Source organism: Dermochelys coriacea, chromosome 9, assembly GCF_009764565.3.
Source record: "Dermochelys coriacea isolate rDerCor1 chromosome 9, rDerCor1.pri.v4, whole genome shotgun sequence".
NCBI lineage: Eukaryota > Metazoa > Chordata > Testudines > Dermochelyidae > Dermochelys > Dermochelys coriacea.
In genome coordinates, this window is record NC_050076.1 from 23,478,064 (window position 1) to 23,496,565 (window position 18,502).

Consider the following 18,502-nt stretch of genomic DNA (forward strand, 5'->3'; position numbering starts at 1 on the left):
TCCCAGAAACGAGGTTCATATCTGTTCTGGAGGGATCAGTGTTAAAAGTAACAACATTTTGCCCATGGCTATTCAGTCCTTCGTCTCTCTTAACACTGCCAACAAAAAGGCTAAATTGTCCACATAGTTAAAACCATCACAGTTGTCTACCAGAAGCCAGGAACTGCCAGTGCATTTCACAGGACACTGAAGAATGGTAAAGACTTTAAGCATTTTCAGTCAATATCAAAAGCCCCTAATTGCAATGAGCTTCCTGTGGGAGACCCCTGAATGGAGGCTCCTGCCAAGAAGGGGGCCTTAGAGATAGAATAATAGAATCTCAGGGCTGAAAGGGACCTCAGGAGGTCATCTAGTCCAACCCCCTGCTCAAAGCAGGACCAATCCCCAACTAAATCATCCCAACCAGAGCTTTGTCAAGCCTGACCTTAAAAACCTCTAAGAAAGGAGCTCCACCACCTCCCTAGGTAACCCATTCCAGTGCTTTACCACCCTTCTAGTGAAAAAGTTTTTCCTAAGAGCCAACCTAAATCTCCCCTGCTGCAATTTGAGACCATTACTCCTTGCTCTGTCATCTGCTACCACTGAGAACAGTTTAGATCCATCCTCTTCAGAATCCCCTTTCAGGTAGTTGAAAGCAGCTATCAAATCCCCCCTCATTCTACTCTTCTGCAGACTAAATAATCCCAGTTCCCTCAGCCTCTCCTCATAAATCATGTGCTCCAGCCTCGCAATCATTTTTGTTGCCCTCCACTGGACTCTTTCCAATTTTTCCACATCCTTCTTGTAGTGTGGGGCCCAAATCTGGACACAGTACTCCAGATGAGGCCTCACCGATGCCGACCACCGGTCCCTGCTGGCAATGCTCCTACTTATGCAGCCCAAAATGCTGCTGGTCTTCTTAGCAACAAGAGCACACTGTTGACTCATATCCAACTTCTCATCCACTGTAACCCCTAGGTCCTTTTCTGCAGAACTGCTGCCTAGCCACTCGGTCCCTTGTCCGTAGCAGTGCATGGAATTCTTCCATCCTAAGTGCAGGATTCTGCACTTGTCCTTGTTGAACCTCATCAGATTTCTTTTGGCCCAATCCTCTAGTTTGTTTAGGGCCCTCTGTAGCCTATCCCTACCCTCCAGCGTATCTACCTCTCCTCCCAGTTTAGTGTCATCTGCAAACTTGCTGACGGTGCAATCCACATCTTCCTCCAGATCATTAATGAAGATATTGAACAAAACCAGCCCCAGGACCGACCCTTGGGGCACTTGATACCGCTTGATACCAGCTGCCAACTAGACAGAGCCATTGATCACTACCCGTTAAGCCCGATGATCTAGCCAGCTTTCTATCCACCTTATGAATTGCTCTGTATCTTAAACCATTTCAACTGGGATTGAGATAAACATTTGGTCCATTTACTCTAATCTTCTCAACCACTTTCTACAAGAGATGACTGTCATGAAGAGAATCTAAGTGTGTATGTTCATCATACTCAACCCTCAAACAAGAGACTCCAGGAGAGCAGTGAGTTTTACATGGTTACCCCCAAGTACAGTAGAAACATGCAAAAGCGTCAAATACTTCTTGGAAAAGGCTGCTGGGAACAGAGTTGTAATAGCTTTCTCCCTTTATTATGCATTGTTTTGATGGTGCCATAAATGTGCATTTATAGACCAAAAGAAGACCGTGCGCTGGCCTGAGGAGCTTACAAACTACGTTGAAACAAGATGCAAAAAGACTGTGGACAAACCTGCATCCACAGTTGGTCAGGCAACTAATGATTCCCAAAACAATTACATACCGAATTTCCTCTGCTCTGTTGATTCCTTTTGTCTTCCACACTGGCGAATAGACAGAAACAAACACATGGAAGTCTCTGTTCAGTGCAACACTTTGTGTGATCAGCTCAGATAAACAGCTACATTACTGTTATCAGATTGGTAACACAGTGGTGGGGGAGAATTGATGTCTTCGTTGGACACAAGATATTTTGGTTAGGATAGCACTTGCAGAATTCTCCGAGTTCACGTTACCTGGCGTATCTATGATGTTGATGTTGGTGTCCTTCCACATGGTATATGTTGCTGCAGACTGAATTGTGATACCACGCTGTCGTTCCAGCTCCATAGAATCCATGACAGCCCCGACTCCATCCTTACCTTTTACCTAAAGACAAAAGGTAAAGCATTTACTTAAAGAAAATCTCCCACTGGCTTGAATGAGAATTTTGCCTGAACAAACACAGACTAAGCATCTTTCACACAGGCAACAAAATTCAGCTGAGTTAGCGGCACAAGTCTACAACCCTAATTAGCTTTGCTCTTTCCTTTGCATATCATTCCTGAAGACCACCTGGTGATCAAAAAGCCATTGCAAACAATTTCACTATGAATTTTATAAGCCAACCTTTCTGAAGCCAGTGAGCGTTCACCTTTGACCGTATGGAGAAGTTCTCCATTTATGTTGGTGGTGGGTCTGTTGGGATTTTTTGTTTGCGGGGGAGTGTATGTGACAGCAAATGTGTGTGACTTTAGGGAGGAGTCAGCTTTCTCATGGTGCTCTCTGTCTCTAGGATTCCCCATTTGGCTTGTACTTTAAACAGGATCACTGAGCCTTTAAGCACAACCTTCTTATTCCATTCGGTACTCTGTGGTTCAACAATTCTAGACAACTCAATAGCTGAATCATTGCATGTAACGTTCAAAATCCCCTCACCACCAAAATGAGTGTCATACCAGCATTTCAGAGACAAACCTCATGCATCTGCGCTATCCTCCCAGTGTAAAAAAGGACTCTTTCTGTTAATGTTGTTTTCCCAGAGTCAATGTGAGCAGAAATTCCAATATTGCGGATCTTTTCATTGGGAATTATTCCTGAAGAACACTGTCTGCAGCTGTTCAAGAGAAACTGAAAAACAAGAGCAGAAGGCAGTTCAGCCCCTTTTGTCCATGTCAGAACAACAATGGCTCACCATAAACATGCCTCAAGGAAGGTAACTTGTGACCAATAAAGCGATTCTTTCCTCTGTTTCACTGTGATAGGAAATAAATCAGTTAATCCCCAAACATCCTTAAGCATATTCCAGAACCCCCACCTTCAACCCAAAGCTCAATCAACCCTGCATTTAGTCTGCCATCCTTTGGGCAAGCAGAGAGAGATGCTGCAATGAGGTTTCAGATAAACTTGCTCCCTGCACTCTCTTGCTTTCTGGGATATGAGGGAAGATACTGTACACATTCAAAGACATTGTGTGAAGTAGAAGTCTTATTTTTCCCTGCATTTACCAGCTATTAATTCAGTCAAGCCACCTTCTAGCTCTCCTGTTTTGAGGAGGGCCATAGTGTGGATTTAAGGGGTTTTTGGACAATGTATGAAAGCAAATTCCCTTTATGCCTAAGGGGAGCAGCAGAAAGACAGTAGGTCACAAGGTGACAGGAGAGATCAGGAACATCTGAAAATGAGCAGACAAGATAGCCATTATTGGCAAGTTCATCCCTAAAAGTGTTGTGTGTGTGAAACTGAGAACTTGGACACTTATAGACTGTCTCCCTTCTTTTCTATCCCTTCATTCCACACTCTGTTCTCTATGTCTACCTACTATGTCCCTCAGTCTTACTTTCCACGCTCTAAGATACTGTCCTCCATTTAGTTTTCTTTTTTCCATTCTTCTCCTCTTAATTTCTAGTCAATGACAATGTGGCCATGGTAGTGCTCCCACCATTACTGACATCACTATTACAATAATGGTAAGAGGCTTAAATAAAAAATGTAATCTCTGTACAGATGAAGTCCCATGCCAATAACCTGCAGGTGAGAGGCAAAACCTTTAGGGAGGGCAGATCTGGGAAAAGGTGAATAAGCATAGAGCAGCTCTGTGCAAAGGCAGGTCAGTAACAAGAGGGGACTAGGAATACAATCAACAGCACTTACAGAGCCTTAAGGAATACGAACCACAACTGCAGGAAGAAGGGACCTGTTCCTCAATTTAGAGCCCTCAACTAAAGCAGAGGGGGGTTAAGCATTGCATAGTAACATTGTATTACTATACAATACAATAGTAGAAGAGAAGCAGCAACATTCGGTATCCAAGTGAGACTAGGGGGGTACCGAGTTGGTAGAATGTAATTATCAAGATGTTAGGAAGCTTTGTCTGGTGATTAGAGCTGAGGTACAGAAGCCAAAATTATTTAATTCTGTTTCCAGCTCCATCACTGAGTCCGCATGGCCTTTAAATCAGTCAAGTCATACTCTGGTGTCTGTAAAATTGAGATAATATTTACCTGCCTCACCAGGGTGCACGTAAGGTCTACAGGGACACTTTCAGATCACTTCAGACATAAATTTAAGTTTTGTGAACAAAGACTTAAATATATATTATTAAGTGCATTTTTATTCCAACAAAAGTTTTTATTCTTTGTTTCATTTAAACATTATCCTGTGGGGTTTGCAACCCAATCATTGCAGGATTGTTCTAGTGCTCGAGAGCCACAAAGGACCACTGACTAAACTACTTATACCTGCCAAACTACATGAAAAAAAAAAAAAAGCTGTAAGCATTAGCAGTGAAAAGTGCATTAGAATAAGAGAAGATGGGTTTTAAATAAGATAACATGGTGTTAAGAATACAGGTAAGGAACTTGGTTTTTAAGGTAAGATTTTTAGCTTGTCCACGTTAGTGGATGTTTAGAAACTGCACTGAAATCTTTGAAAGAGTCATTAGCATGTAATTTGGTCAATACACAAAGATTAATCCCATACTTTTGCTGAGGAGCCCACAAGTTTAAGGTTTGTTTACATTGCACTCTAAAGCTTGGCTCTGACTCAGGTTTGAGCCCTAACCCCCCCCTTCCATCCACACACATCAGTCTACCTCAAGTCACTGAGCACTTAGGACCGGAGTCTTAGGACTCTGGGGGGCTTGAGTCAGAGTTCCACTGTGATTCAGGCCCAAGCCCTGTCGTTTTGCAATGTGGACGCATCTCAAAACGCAGACCCGAGTCAGCCGGTCTGTGTAGTGCAGTATGGATGTATTTACACCTAGGGGCAGAAGGATCGTGGTCATCTCCCACTACCCGCCCCCGGCGCGACGGCAACCCCCCCGAGCGGCCGGGCAGAAGCTGGCCCTTTGCCGACACTCCCCGGGCCGGGAGCTGCTCTCCCACCCAGAGAGGCTCCGGCCCCCCCGGCCAGCTCGGCCCCGCGGAAACAAGCGAGGCGGCTCGCCTAGCCCGGTACCTGCTGCCACAGCAACGCCGAGCCCTGACACCGCCGCCGGGGCCCCAGCACCAGCCCGGCTCTCAGCAGCTGCAGCATGGCGCATTCAGACAAGGCGCACCGCCCCCGCTCCGGCTCTGACCGCCAATGTCCTGTTGCCCGCACGCTTCCGGCCCGGCTCGGGAACACTTCCGGGGCACTGAGGGGACCAGCCCGGCCGTGCACTTGGCCGGCTCCTGACAGCGCCACCTGCAGGGCAGGAGGGGGCGATGAGGGTCTGTATGGAGGGGAGCCAGGCCCTTCCGCTTCATGTGGCGCTTCCCACTGGCGGGAGCAGTCACAATGGTTAATGAAAAAAGGAAAGGGGGACTTGTGGCACCTTAGAGACTAACCAGTTTATTTGAGCATAAGCGAAGTGAGCTACAGCTCACTTCATCGGATGCATTTGGTGGAAAAAAGGGTTTAAATGGTTAATGAGCGCCTCGCACTCTCCTAGTACGCCCCATCAGTGGAGCGCGCGGAGCTTTACAAAGAGACCAGTATCCTTAGCGTCCTTTTACAGCTGGGGAAACTGAGGCAGGAGGCGGTGAATTGCCCAGTGGCAGCATAAGGAAAGGTGTCCTCAGGCTTGCCAGCCCCAAGGATTTGATGCTGATGAAACTGCCTTAAAAATCACAATGTTTTAAATAATAAAATATGTATTAATTATTAGTAGTATTAATAAAATAAAGGTTGGTTTCTGTGTATTTTCCTTCTGGATTTTGAGCCTTTGGGTGCCCGTGAATGACATTTTTCAAGCTTCCTTTTCCTCAACCATGAAGATTAGAACATTATAATTTTTAAAAATGAAAGCTGTGATTCTCATGTTATCACTTGATTCCAGGAGCTGGAGCTTAAGAATTACACCAAATATCATGCGAGTTGACAGAGTAACCACATTGAGAGAATTCCCTTTGCTGTCCAACTGTGGAAAGTCCACCAGCACTTTCCAGATTAGTGAGGGCTGCGTTTCAGTGGTACTGCAGCTGTGTAGTATATGAAGTGCTTTGTATAAAATATATTTTTAATACAGTGTCCTTCCTCACCCCCAGACACATTGATTAAAATATCGAGATTAATGCAGCAAACAATGTCTTAACCCAAAATCTAGGCACAGCAATAATGTGATGCAGTGTTTATACTTGAAAAGGAGTACTTGTAGCACCTTAGAGACTACACATTTATTTGATCATAAGCTTTCGTGAGCTACAGCTCACTTCATTGGATGCATTCATTTTGTCACTGAATGCACCCGATGAAGTGAGCTGTAGCTCACTAAAGCTTATGCTCAAATAAATTTGTTAGTCTCTAAGGTGCCACAAGTACTCCTTTTCTTTTTGCAGATACAGACTAACACGGCTGCTACTCTGAAACCAGTGTTTATACTTGTTATTTTATGTATAGTACAGTACCCCCGAGAAACCGTATCATGTTTGGCCTCTTTGTGATATAAGTGGAATACAAAAAATAGTTAGAGCAATAGGACTTTTCTGGAATATTAAAGACTATTCATTGGCGGCCGAGCAGTTCTCAGTAATAGGAAGAATGCAGTCCCAAAAATGAACAGGAGGGAATGGCTTAAAGGCATAAGCCAGGTATGAAGACTTAAGACACCCTGGCATCATAAGTTCAAATTGCAACAAACTCCACTTACTGTCTTTCTAAAGTAGGAAAATATCATACCATACCATGCACTATAAATGTGCATGAAAGGGAGGAGAATGGGGCTTGTGTGTCTTTCTGACAAAATCTTAAAAATTAAAGCTATGTCAGTTCTTTGTAGACAATTAAGGTCTATTGCACTGATTAAGAAACATGTATACCTGAGAGTACCTTACTGAATACCCCTCCTGCAATATTGCAGTGCATGTTATTGTCCACCAACAGGTGGGTGCATTTCAGCGGTACTGCTTCGCAGATCATTTGGGATGAACTGTGCTATAAATATGTCATAGAAGACTTGAAAAATATACCAAACATCTGCTAGCCGGAGCCTGATGTACTAGGGATGGGATCATAGGTGCCAACTTTTCGCAGTGCCGGAAGGTGCTCGCCCCTGGCCCCACCCTGACTCCACCCCTGTACTGCCTCCTCCTGCCCCTCCCCCTCCCCCATTCCAACCCCTTCCCCAAAGTCCCCACCCCTAACTCCACCCCCTCCCTGCCCCTATTGGACTCCTTCCCCAAATCTCCGCCCCCGCCCGCCTCCTCCCAGAGTGTGCTGTGTTCCCCTTCCTCCCTGCACTTGCTGCCACGAAACATCTGTTTCGCAGCGGCAAGCACTGGGAGCGAGGAGGAGAAGCAGGGACGTGGCACGCTCAGGGAGGAGGCCGAGTGAAGGTGAGCTGGGGCTGCGGGGGCGGTGCGGTGCTGGTGGGTGCAGAGCACCCACCAGTTTTCCCCCATGGGTGTTCCAGCCCCGGAGCACCCACGGAATCAGAGCCTGTGCCTGCACAGTTCCATCACCACAACCCCCATGGTGACTTTGCAACTCCAAACTTTTTTGTGACTGACTGGTAGCAATCTGGAGTTGCCAGCTTCCACACACTGATCACCAAGCGCTTTTCCACCATTAGGGCAGCTCTCATTTTGGAGTCCTTGCGCCAGAGGGCGGGTGTGAGCACCACACAGAGTTCCAGGAAGGTGGCTTTGCGCATATGAAAGTTCTGCAGCCGCTGCTCATTATCCCATACCTGTGTCACAATCTAGTCCCATCACTCAGTGTTTGTTTTCTGAGCCCAATAGCAATGGTCCACTATGTGCAGCTGCTCTTTGTTTCTTTCCATGGCACACAGCAGGGCAGGCACCACAGATTTCTGTTCAGATTTGCAGCTCATGAAATACTGCAGGATCAGCCATGTTTTGTTCATAACGCTTATCACAAGACTGGTGAGCAGAGATGGTGGGCAAAGTTTAAAGGTGCAGTCGAAAAATGGCACGAAATGCAGTCGGAAGCCCTTGGAATGATGAGACCGAGCAAACTGCATCGCCGGGTAATAAGCCTACCGCCAGGATGCACTGTGATCATAGCAAGAGAAGGTGGCAATTTCACAGTGGCATAGCTATCCATAGTGCACTGCTCTCTCTGACAATGCTTGAGCACCAACTGTGGATCTGCTCTCCTGATATAAAGAGCGTTGTGTGAACATGAACAAGCAATGTAATTACAGCAGCTTATGATCATGGACGTAACTTAAATTGACTTAAGTACGTAGTATAGACATGGCCTAATAAATGGACTATACCTGGAAAAAGAGGGGGATAAAATTTAAATTTGCCATCTGAACGTCATAGGTGAAAGTAAGCCAGTACAGCGTACTGGTAAGAAAGTGGCTGTGAGTATGGGCTGGTACACAGCTGACGTTAAAGTGCTGCCACGGCTGTGCTTTAAACACCATACCGGCAGGGCCTGCTGATCGGGGTGGGGGAAAAAGGGGCAGCTGCCCCAGGGCCTGGCGATTTAAAAGGGCCCAAGACTCCCAGCAGTCGCCGGAGCCTTGGGTGGAGCGGGCGGGGCAGTGCTAAAGGGCTGGCTGGGGGAGTCTGGCCCCAACCCCGCCCCAGGCCCTGACCTTTCTGGGAGCCCAGAGCCTCCCCACCCCACACCTTGCCCAGGAGCCCAGCCCCCCTGTGTACCAGTAAGTCTTTTAAGTTACTGTCACCCCTGCTGAAGGTTCATGTGTTGTGTTTTTTTTTTCTTTTTTTAGGTATTTAATCTTGAGAGGTTAAGAAGATTATCCACTGGAAAAAGTTCTCACTAGAAGACAGCACTAAAGCAAGTGAACTCCTCCATTTCAGCTTTTTCATTGTCTCACTTTCATCTTCCTGTTTTACATTTTATATACAGCTATCATGTAGTTATTATTTTGATATGAAAATAAACACAAAAATCCTTTTTTAGTTTTTTCTTTTTAATTTACCTAAATCTCCAAGATAGATTCAGCCTTGATGTGAGTAAGTAAAACTTTTTCCAAGTAAGTGGCTCTGTAGGATTTGAAGAAAATGGTTTGCAGGTATAAACTCACAGTAGATCTTTGTGGACTATTGGCAACATTGCAAAGTACACCACAAATCCAAAAATCTGTGCTAAAAAGAGGCGTAGGCCCCACTAACACCATACACATGAGTACTGTAGCAACTAGAAGCTCTGAGGCAACTTTTAGTTAAGCTAGTATGGTACTCGGACCAGGAAGTTAGTGTAGAAGTACCGTGTCTAAATGAGAGAGAGAGAGAGAGAGTGTGTGTGTTTTGAGGGTAATTCTTTAGGGGAAGAAGGCAGAGAAGAAATTCTGTATGGGATTTTTGAAGCTCAGTAATATATTTTTCAAGTTCTAGATATCCTTGCTGGACTGGATGAGCAGATTATCTGAAAAAAAATCTGGCACTGTTAGAAGGTTAGCCTTTCAAATCAGGGTTGGGGGAAACAGGTGGAACAGTGCAGCAAAGCCAGCATTTTTCTCCAGCCAGGTACTTGGTTCCTGGATAAATACCAGAGTTTAGCCTCCTCAGTTTTCAGGATCTCCATCATTCTGAGAAACACTAGCTTCATTCTTTATAAAAAGACATTTTTTCTGTCATTTCTCTGAGATACATCTCTCAAAAACATCATAACCAGATATTAAAAGTAGTAAGTGATACCACACCATTGTGTTTTCAAAAGAAAAACATCCCAGAGACCAACTTAAACAATGTCTTTTTTAATACAAGTGGAATTTCATATTAACTGCCTCCCATCCATTCAAATTCATATTCTTGGCATGAAATCCTGGCCCCATTGACTTTGGTGGAACCAAGATTTCAACTTGATCTTGTCCTTCAGACATCACTATCAGCCACCTTCTGACTCATCTATCCTAACTCGTCCTGGTGAATGGCAGACAGCATCAAGGGGCGTTTACAGTACATCACTGGATGGATTTCTCTTTCAAAGACTGCATGCCTTGCCATATTTGCCACCTTCTTTGGTTCAATGAGACAAAAGCTGAACCCTAATAATGTACATTTCAGAGATAGTGGTTTGTATTCTTGAACTGAAACATAAAAATTTGCATAGAAACAAAAATACATAAATAATAATATTATAAATAATATTTTGCAGTTGTCAGGTGGCTTCCATCTGAGGATCTCCAACAAATCTCTACAAATATCCATTAACTAGGCAGTGTTGTATTATCCCCATTTTACAATTGAGGAAAATGAGCTACAGAGAAGTGAATTGCCTTGCTCAGAGTTCCAGGACACAAAGTCCAGGACAAGATCCCAGGTCTCCAGCCAGCTAATTGTGCTTTAATCACAAGAATATTTTTACTAAAAATGGCGGACATCAGGCAACACACTACAATACACAATGTATACATCCGATGCATGCATCCGATGAATACATCCGATGAAGTGAGCTGTAGCTCACGAAAGCTTATGCTCTAATAAATTTGGTAGTCTCTAAGGTGCCACAAGTACTCCTTTTCTTTTTGCGAATACAGACTAACACGGCTGCTACTCTGAAACCAATGTATACAGACATTCAGTATCGAAGTATGTCCTGCAGTGATTGAACATGTTTAACATTTTTTATCCAAGCCTTTTTTTAAACATATACTACCATTTGTTTATTATATAGTTCTTGATTAATACCTCATATTTCTGCAGAACGTTACATTTTTCAAAGTCTTGAACAAATATTAATGAGCTAATCTTCACTATGGTTTGATTATTGTTTTAAATGTGAAAACGGAGACAGAATTTAAACAACTTTCATAAGGCCCCACAGCAATTCAAGGGTAGAGCCAAGATCACAACTTCCAGCCTCATGCACAGTCCACTAGACAATGCTCCCTCTGATATACAACATTCTAATTTTTTACATAGCAGCCAAATGTGAGAGGCCTGGCCTACGGGTGTCAGCACAGGACTAGAAGCCAGGAGCTCTTGAATTGTACTCCAATTTTTGACACTGAGGATGAAGGTAGGCACCAGACAGGTCCAAGGACAACATCCTGGTAAGAAGCCTGCTGCAACAAAAGGGCTGGAGGGTTCTGAGATTTTTACTAGGGTGCTGGCCCAGAAACTGCTTGTGGCCTTAATCTTCCATATGTCACTGACTGGCATATGTAGCAAATGTTAAGCTTCCTCCTTGTTCTAACTCCTGAAAGGGAAAAGGAACCTCACTATCTGTTCTCTTCCCAAGAAAGGTTTCAGAGTAGCAGCCGTGTTAGTCTGTATTCGCAAAAAGAAAAGGAGTACTTGTGGCACCTTAGAGACGAACAAATTTATTAGAGCATAAGCTTTCGTGAGCTACAGCTCACTTCATCGGATGCATTTGGTGGAAAAAACAGAGGAGAGATTTATATACACACACACACAGAACATGAAACAATGGGTTTATCATGTAAGGAGAGTGATCACTTAAGATAAGTGGGGGGAAAGGAGGAAAACCTTTCATGGTGACAAGCAAGGTAGACTAATTCCAGCAGTTAACAAGAATATCAGAGGAACAGTGGGGGGTGAGGTGGGAGGGAGAAATACCATGGGGAAATAGTTTTACTTTGTGTAATGACTCATCCATTCCCAGTCTCTATTCAAGCCTAAGTTAATTGTATCCAGTTTGCAAATTAATTCCAATTCAGCAGTCTCCCGTTGGAGTCTGTTTTTGAAGCTTTTTTGTTGAAGTATAGCCACTCTCAGGTCTGTAATCGAGTGACCAGAGAGACTGAAGTGTTCTCCAACTGGTTTTTGAATGTTGTAATTCTTGACGTCTGATTTGTGTCCATTCATTCTTTTATGTAGAGACTGTCCAGTTTGGCCAATGTACATGGCAGAGGGGCATTGCTGGCACATGATGGCATATATCACATTGGTAGATGCGCAGGTGAACGAGCCTCTGATAGTGTGGCTGATGTGATTAGGCCCTATGATGGTATCCCCTGAATAGATATGTGGACAGAGTTGGCAACGGGCTTTGTTGCAAGGATAGGTTCCTGGGTTAGTGGTTCTGTTGTGTGGTTGCTGGTGAGTATTTGCTTCAGATTGGGGGGCTGTCTGTAAGCAAGGACTGGTCTGTCTCCCAAGATCTGTGAGAGTGATGGGTCGTCCTTCAGGATAGGTTGTAGATCCTTGATGATGCGTTGGAGAGGTTTTAGTTGGGGGCTGAAGGTGATGACTAGTGGCGTTCTGTTGTTTTCTTTGTTGGGCCTGTCCTGTAGTAGGTGACTTCTGGGTACTCTTCTGGCTCTGTCAATCTGTTTCTTCACTTCAGCAGGTGGGTATTGTAGTTGTAGGAATGCATGATAGAGATCTTGTAGGTGTTTGTCTCTGTCTGAGGGGTTGGAGCAAATGCGGTTATATCGTAGCGTTTGGCTGTAGACAATGGATCGAGTGGTATGATCTGGATGAAAGCTAGAGGCATGTAGGTAGGAATAGCGGTCAGTAGGTTTCCGATATAGGGTGGTGTTTATGTGACCATCGCTTATTAGCACCGTAGTGTCCAGGAAGTGGATCTCTTGTGTGGACTGGTCCAGGCTGAGGTTGATGGTGGGATGGAAATTGTTGAAATCATGGTGCAATTCCTCAAGAGCTTTTTTTCCATGGGTCCAGATGATGAAGATGTCATCAATGTAGCGCAAGTAGAGTAGGGGCATTAGGGGACGAGAGCTGAGGAAGCGTTGTTCTAAGTCAGCCATAAAAATGTTGGCATACTGTGGGGCCATGCGGGTACCCATCGCAGTGCCGCTGATTTGAAGGTATACATTGTCACCAAATGTGAAATAGTTATGGGTGAGGACAAAGTCACAAAGTTCTGCCACCAGGTTAGCCGTGACAGTATCGGGGATACTGTTCCTGACGGCTTGTAGTCCATCTTTGTGTGGAATGTTGGTGAAGAGGGCTTCTACATCCATAGTGGCTAGGATGGTGTTTTTAGGAAGATCACCAATGGACTGTAGTTTCCTCAGGAAATCGGTGGTGTCTCGAAGATAGCTGGGAGTGCTGGTAACGAAGGGCCTGAGGAGGGAGTCTACATAGCCAGACAATCCTGCTGACAGGGTGCCAATGCCTGAAATGATGGGGCGTCCAGGATTTCCAGGTTTATGGATCTTGGGTAGCAGATAGAATACCCCAGGTCGGGGTTCTAGGGGTGTGTCTGTGCGGATTTGTTCTTGTGCTTTTTCAGGGAGTTTCTTGAGCAAATGCTGTAGTTTCTTTTGGTAACTAATGAGAGACTGCTGAATTGGAATTAATTTGCAAACTGGGTACAATTAACTTAGGCTTGAATAGAGACTGGGAATGGATGAGTCATTATACAAAGTAAAACTATTTCCCCATGGTATTTCTCTCTCCCACCCCACCCCCCACTGTTCCTCTGATATTCTTGTTAACTGCTGGAATTAGCCTACCTTGCTTGTCACCATGAAAGGTTTTCCTCCTTTCCCCCCCCTGCTGCTGGTGATGGCTTATCTTAAGTGATCACTCTCCTTACAGTGTGCATGATAAACCCATTGTTTCATGTTCTGTGTGTGTGTGTGTATATATAAATCTCTCCTCTGTTTTTTCCATCAAATGCATCCGATGAAGTGAGCTGTAGCTCACGAAAGCTTATGTTCTAATAAATTTGTTAGTCTCTAAGGTGCCACAAGTACTCCTTTTCTTTCTTCCCAAGAAAGGCTCTTCTCTACTGCAAGTGTGGAGAATTCCACCTATTCTTCTGTACACAAAGTTTCCTGGATGTTATAAGAAGGCAGGATGTCTGTCTCTGATGTTCTATTCTCCTCCCCTGGCCTCCTGACTGAGGGAAGGATAGAAATAAGTCTCCATCTACTACTGTCTTTCCCCAAGTTTCAGAGTAGCAGCCGTGTTAGTCTGTATTCGCAAAAAGAAAAGGAGTACTTGTGGCACCTTAGAGACTAACAAATTTATTAGAGCATAAGCTTTCGTGAGCTACAGCTCACTTGCATGCTGTGAGAGGGCAGTCTCCATTATTCTATTTCTCCCGTCCCCTCCCCTCCCCTCCCCCAATCTTCTCTGGTCTCTTGGCTGTTGTGCAGGGAGAGAGAAGGTGGGCAAGGGATTGTGGATGGATGGAGGGAAAGATGTCACCAGTGCATACCTTTTATTTTAGTAATTCCAAGGTCTGCCTCTGTAGCTGCTCAGAACTTGCCATACAGGAGAAGGATGTTAGACAGAGAGGTGCTGTGCAACTGTGGGGGCTATTTCTGCTCCTCCCTCAGATCAGGTATCCGGGAAAAGTTCTTCTGGGCTGCATCCACTGGCTTCCCGGACTCCTTCGAGGAGCAGTGGGTGCTGTCCAGGGTTCTCTGCTCAGTGTCCTCTTCTGGATCCCTGATTCTGACCCTGTAACCCTCACTCCTGTTTTCCATTATTTGTTTCCCAATGTTAGTTGAGACCTGGATCCAGTGGCTCCTCCCCTTAGACTGGGAGAGAAGCATGTAGATTTGGGAGGCATCCCCGTCTCCTTCCTTGGAATTCAAGAGGTTCTCAAAACTTTGTCTTGCAGTGGAGAAGTAAAACTGACAAATATGTCAGTTTCACTGCTCCATATTTGTGTCACTACTTACACTGAGCAGCAGCAGACACACTAGAGCTGGATAGCAGCAGGAAGACAGCTCTGAATTAGTTGACATTCATATAGCTGTCTTCACAATATAGGAAATGATTTTTTCTAAATGAAAAGATACATTCTCCAGTAATTTATTTCTTATGCAACCTCCTTCACCAAGAAAAGTTCCCCACTTGCCAATGGTAAATTGATTTTCCAAGCCCCAGTGTACAATTATTAAACCATTTTCAAAGAGGGCAGAGGAAAATTAAAAGCTAGGCTGTGCTAAACTCTAATAATTATTTTATCAGGGGATACGATTGTGGTGGCCTTTTGGCAGCAAGGAAGCAGAAACATTCAGAATGCTTGTACTGTTACAGCTATATAGTTTTTGATTGTACTATGTATTGGTGCATAAGCACAACACATGCATTACCTTCTGCTTTATTCTGCCACCTCTTATAAGCCGTTATCACACCCTGAACACAAATCATAAATATGTGCCGAAGTGGAAGATTTAAAACTTTAATTTGGTTTTTAATGCTGTGAAATTTGCCTCAGAGTATACTAGATCTGTACTTCAGAGCAGGGATTAATGATGGCAAGGAGAGATGTTTAAACATTTCTAATGCGGTATGTTGCGCTGGGGGGGGGGCAGGCAGACGTGCTTGATGCAATAAGACTGCAATTTGAACATCTAGTGACCTAAACTGGTTAAAACACTGTCACAATAGCTATCCTATAAGTACCATCCCTTAATTCACTGCTATTCACCAATGAAAAAAGTTACATTGCACTTTTCCTTTTTTCTAGAGTAGTTATCAGCGTTACAACCATCATGGAAGTTTGCTAAAATAGATCACTACTTCATATGCAGTTTGTTCCAAACAACCTTAGATCATTCTAGTAATAACAGCAACTTGAACTTCAGCAAGTTGAACAGACTTTTTCCAAAGGAATGCAGAAAATCCCTGTTTGGTTCTTTGGATAGGAATACATATTCTCGTTATTTTAGTTCAATTTTTAATTCTTTAGTATGTCTGGAGGTCAGAGTTATTAAAAGAACCAACTCTGGCCTTTAGCCAAATAATTCATACATTCGTGTAGCCACACCTCTCTGTACTGTACTTCCTTGTTTGGCATTCCTAAATTGATTGGTAATTTTAGATACGTACAAAATGTATATGCCAGGCTGCATACAACACAAAGCTTGCAAGCAGCATCCATGTCTGGGAAATTCTTTTGATTGAAGCCTTTGTCAGCTGTTCTACCATCCATGTCAATTACATGATTTATTGTCCTTGAAGTTTAACATATGCTTGGCGGGGGGAAGGAGGGTAGAGGAACTACTGGAGCACTTACTGCTTAATTGTCAGGTGTACATTAATGTACAGCTAGGAAGCAAAAATACCTTGATAGAAATTAAATAAGCCATGAAATTCTGCCCTTAATTATACTCTTGTATTCCCACAAGTCAATGGAGCTGAACTGGCAGAATTTGACTAAGTTAGTTTATATTACTGTTAAGGAAACAAAACTTCATCTACCAAGTGCGCTGATACATTGAGAAAAATTTGCAGAGCAGCTGTGTGACACCGTACAAGTCACTTCACTTCTCTGTGCAGATTTCCCCTCCCACTCCTTGTCTTTCTATTTAATTGTCAACTCATCAGGGCAGGGACTGTCTCTTATGTGTTTGTGCAATGCTTAGCATAATATGGTTTTTGATCTCAGTTGATACCTCTAAGTGCTACTGTAATACAATACTTCATCTAGTCAAACTGGTATATTGTCTTTAGAATTTGTGATCTAATTTGGTGTCACCTTAATCCTGCAAGAAGTTCTACTGACTCCAACTGGATTGCTTTTATAAGTAGGGCAGGTGTAATTTGGCCTTCCAATAATAATAAGCTTCTTGGCTAATGCTTAAGTGCTTTGCTAACTCAGGGCCTGGGCATTCAGTTGCACAGATACATCTGAGGACTCAAAATTCAATGTGATGTAAAATTCAAATTTAGATGCACAAGTCTCACAGATGTCTAGCTAGGTTAATGGTATATGCAAATATACATATAAATTGAATGTTGGGCACCAAAGCTCAGACTCCAGACTGAGGCTACTGTGAAAATTAGGCACTAAGTATTGAGTTTTAATAACAGAATACTGTAGGGTTGTCACAGGCTCTGGAATCACTACATAGGGAAATGAATTCCTACATATCCCAACCATTGCAGCTTCAACCATAAATCTTTCACCAGGCAGGTAGAAGAACAGGTTCTTTCCCTAGTGAAACTTATTTCCAGTGTGTCATCTTTTACTGTGCCAGTGTAGATTTCACTAGTCAAGGATGGGTTTAGGATGGGGTGTGTAACCCTCTTCTGATGAGAACCATAACCTCATGTAGAGCACTTTATACCTAAGTGGATTCCTATGCAAAGGAATAGTCTTCAACCATCCCATCTTCAAGAGCACAGAATTATTTACAAGTATGCAAAGAATGGGATAGGTATCAGATTTATAAGTTTAAGTAACTACAGACAGATGTTGCTCTTGAAATTTGTTACTTCACCAGGGAATTTTTCTTTTTAAATGTCCAACAAGTGTTTCTCGATATGGCTAAATAGTTCAGAACTAAATCCTCCAAAAGACAGAGACTCACTTTGGGTGAATGCTAGTGTTCAGCTAATAAACATGTTTTCTCCTGCCTCACTGCTCCTCTCTTATTCCTGCAGCATCACTCCATCTCTAGGTTTGTACATTTTAAAATATTGCTTTGGTTAGTCACTTCAGGAAAACATTTAAGAGCAAAAGATTCTAGTGTCATGGACAAAAGGCTTTTTATACAATGAAACTTTCATTTATACCACATCCTTGAGCAAAGTGTTCTTTCAATCCTAGCACTAGTCAGGAAATTCTCATCACCCAGCAGGGTGTTCATGATCAGAGGAATTACTTCCTTTGCTAGTGGGGCAAACTGGATTTCGGTGTGGACTTAAATTTCTCTTCTGAGGCTTTAAAACTTTGAGATGACATCCTCAAACAGCTTTCACACAGAGTGAAAACAAGACCTGTGGCATGAGAACTTGTTGGAATATGTAATTTTATTCTAGAACCTCTCTGCACATGACAACGTTAACTGAATTAGAGTTTCTGACACATTCAGTGTCTCTACCCCTAAGAATATTTAGAAAATGAAAAATAGTACAGGGAATCACCCTCAGGAAAATTTGTGGAAGAGTTGGCACGTTTGCTGGTATATTTTAAATATACACAAAGGTATCTGCTCATTTTCTTTTTTAGAGTCCTCATGAAAGTTGCTAAATTGAACTGAAGTAACATGTAGAGCCCAATACAATGTGTTTGAATCATGACCTATGAGCGAGGGGTCCCAGCAACAGTGAAGGACTAGGCTGGAAAGGAGGAGGGATGATGCCTCCCAAGAGGTGGAAACTTGAGGATACAATGCCCTGCATTGTATAGTTCATTGCCAGATATTTCCCAAATGAACTAATGAAGTTGCAATCTAATTAAAACCACACTCCTCATATCTTGTCTTTATTCCTGCATGGCTAGGACAAGGCAGTAATTCAATGTCCATGTTTATGCAATCCCTGGCCTCTGCTGGATACTGCATTTGGCACTAATGCAGTTGTGGTTGGGGAATTGTATAGCTAAAGGGATTGTTGATACGAGAATATGGAGCCTGCA

General features: G+C 43.5%; 1 protein-coding gene across 2 annotated transcripts in view; it reads right to left on the reverse strand.

Annotated features, from left to right (window-relative positions):
• GFM1 (G elongation factor mitochondrial 1) overlaps positions 1-5,514 on the reverse strand; it is a 48,281-nt gene extending 42,767 nt beyond the window's left edge. Inside the window, exons 1-4 of one of the 2 annotated variants that reach the window (XM_043491832.1) lie at positions 5,231-5,368; positions 3,280-3,446; positions 2,750-2,902; positions 2,029-2,161 (exon numbers count right to left, since the gene is read on the reverse strand). In XM_043491832.1, coding sequence (XP_043347767.1) covers positions 2,029-2,161; positions 2,750-2,758 — 142 coding nt within the window. In that variant the 5' untranslated portion in view covers positions 2,759-2,902; positions 3,280-3,446; positions 5,231-5,368. Of the gene's footprint in view, positions 1-2,028; positions 2,162-2,749; positions 2,903-3,279; positions 3,447-5,230 lie in introns of both variants that reach the window. The other variant, XM_038415351.2, reaches the window with a different exon arrangement.
• Positions 5,515-18,502: the final 12,988 nt, after the last annotated feature.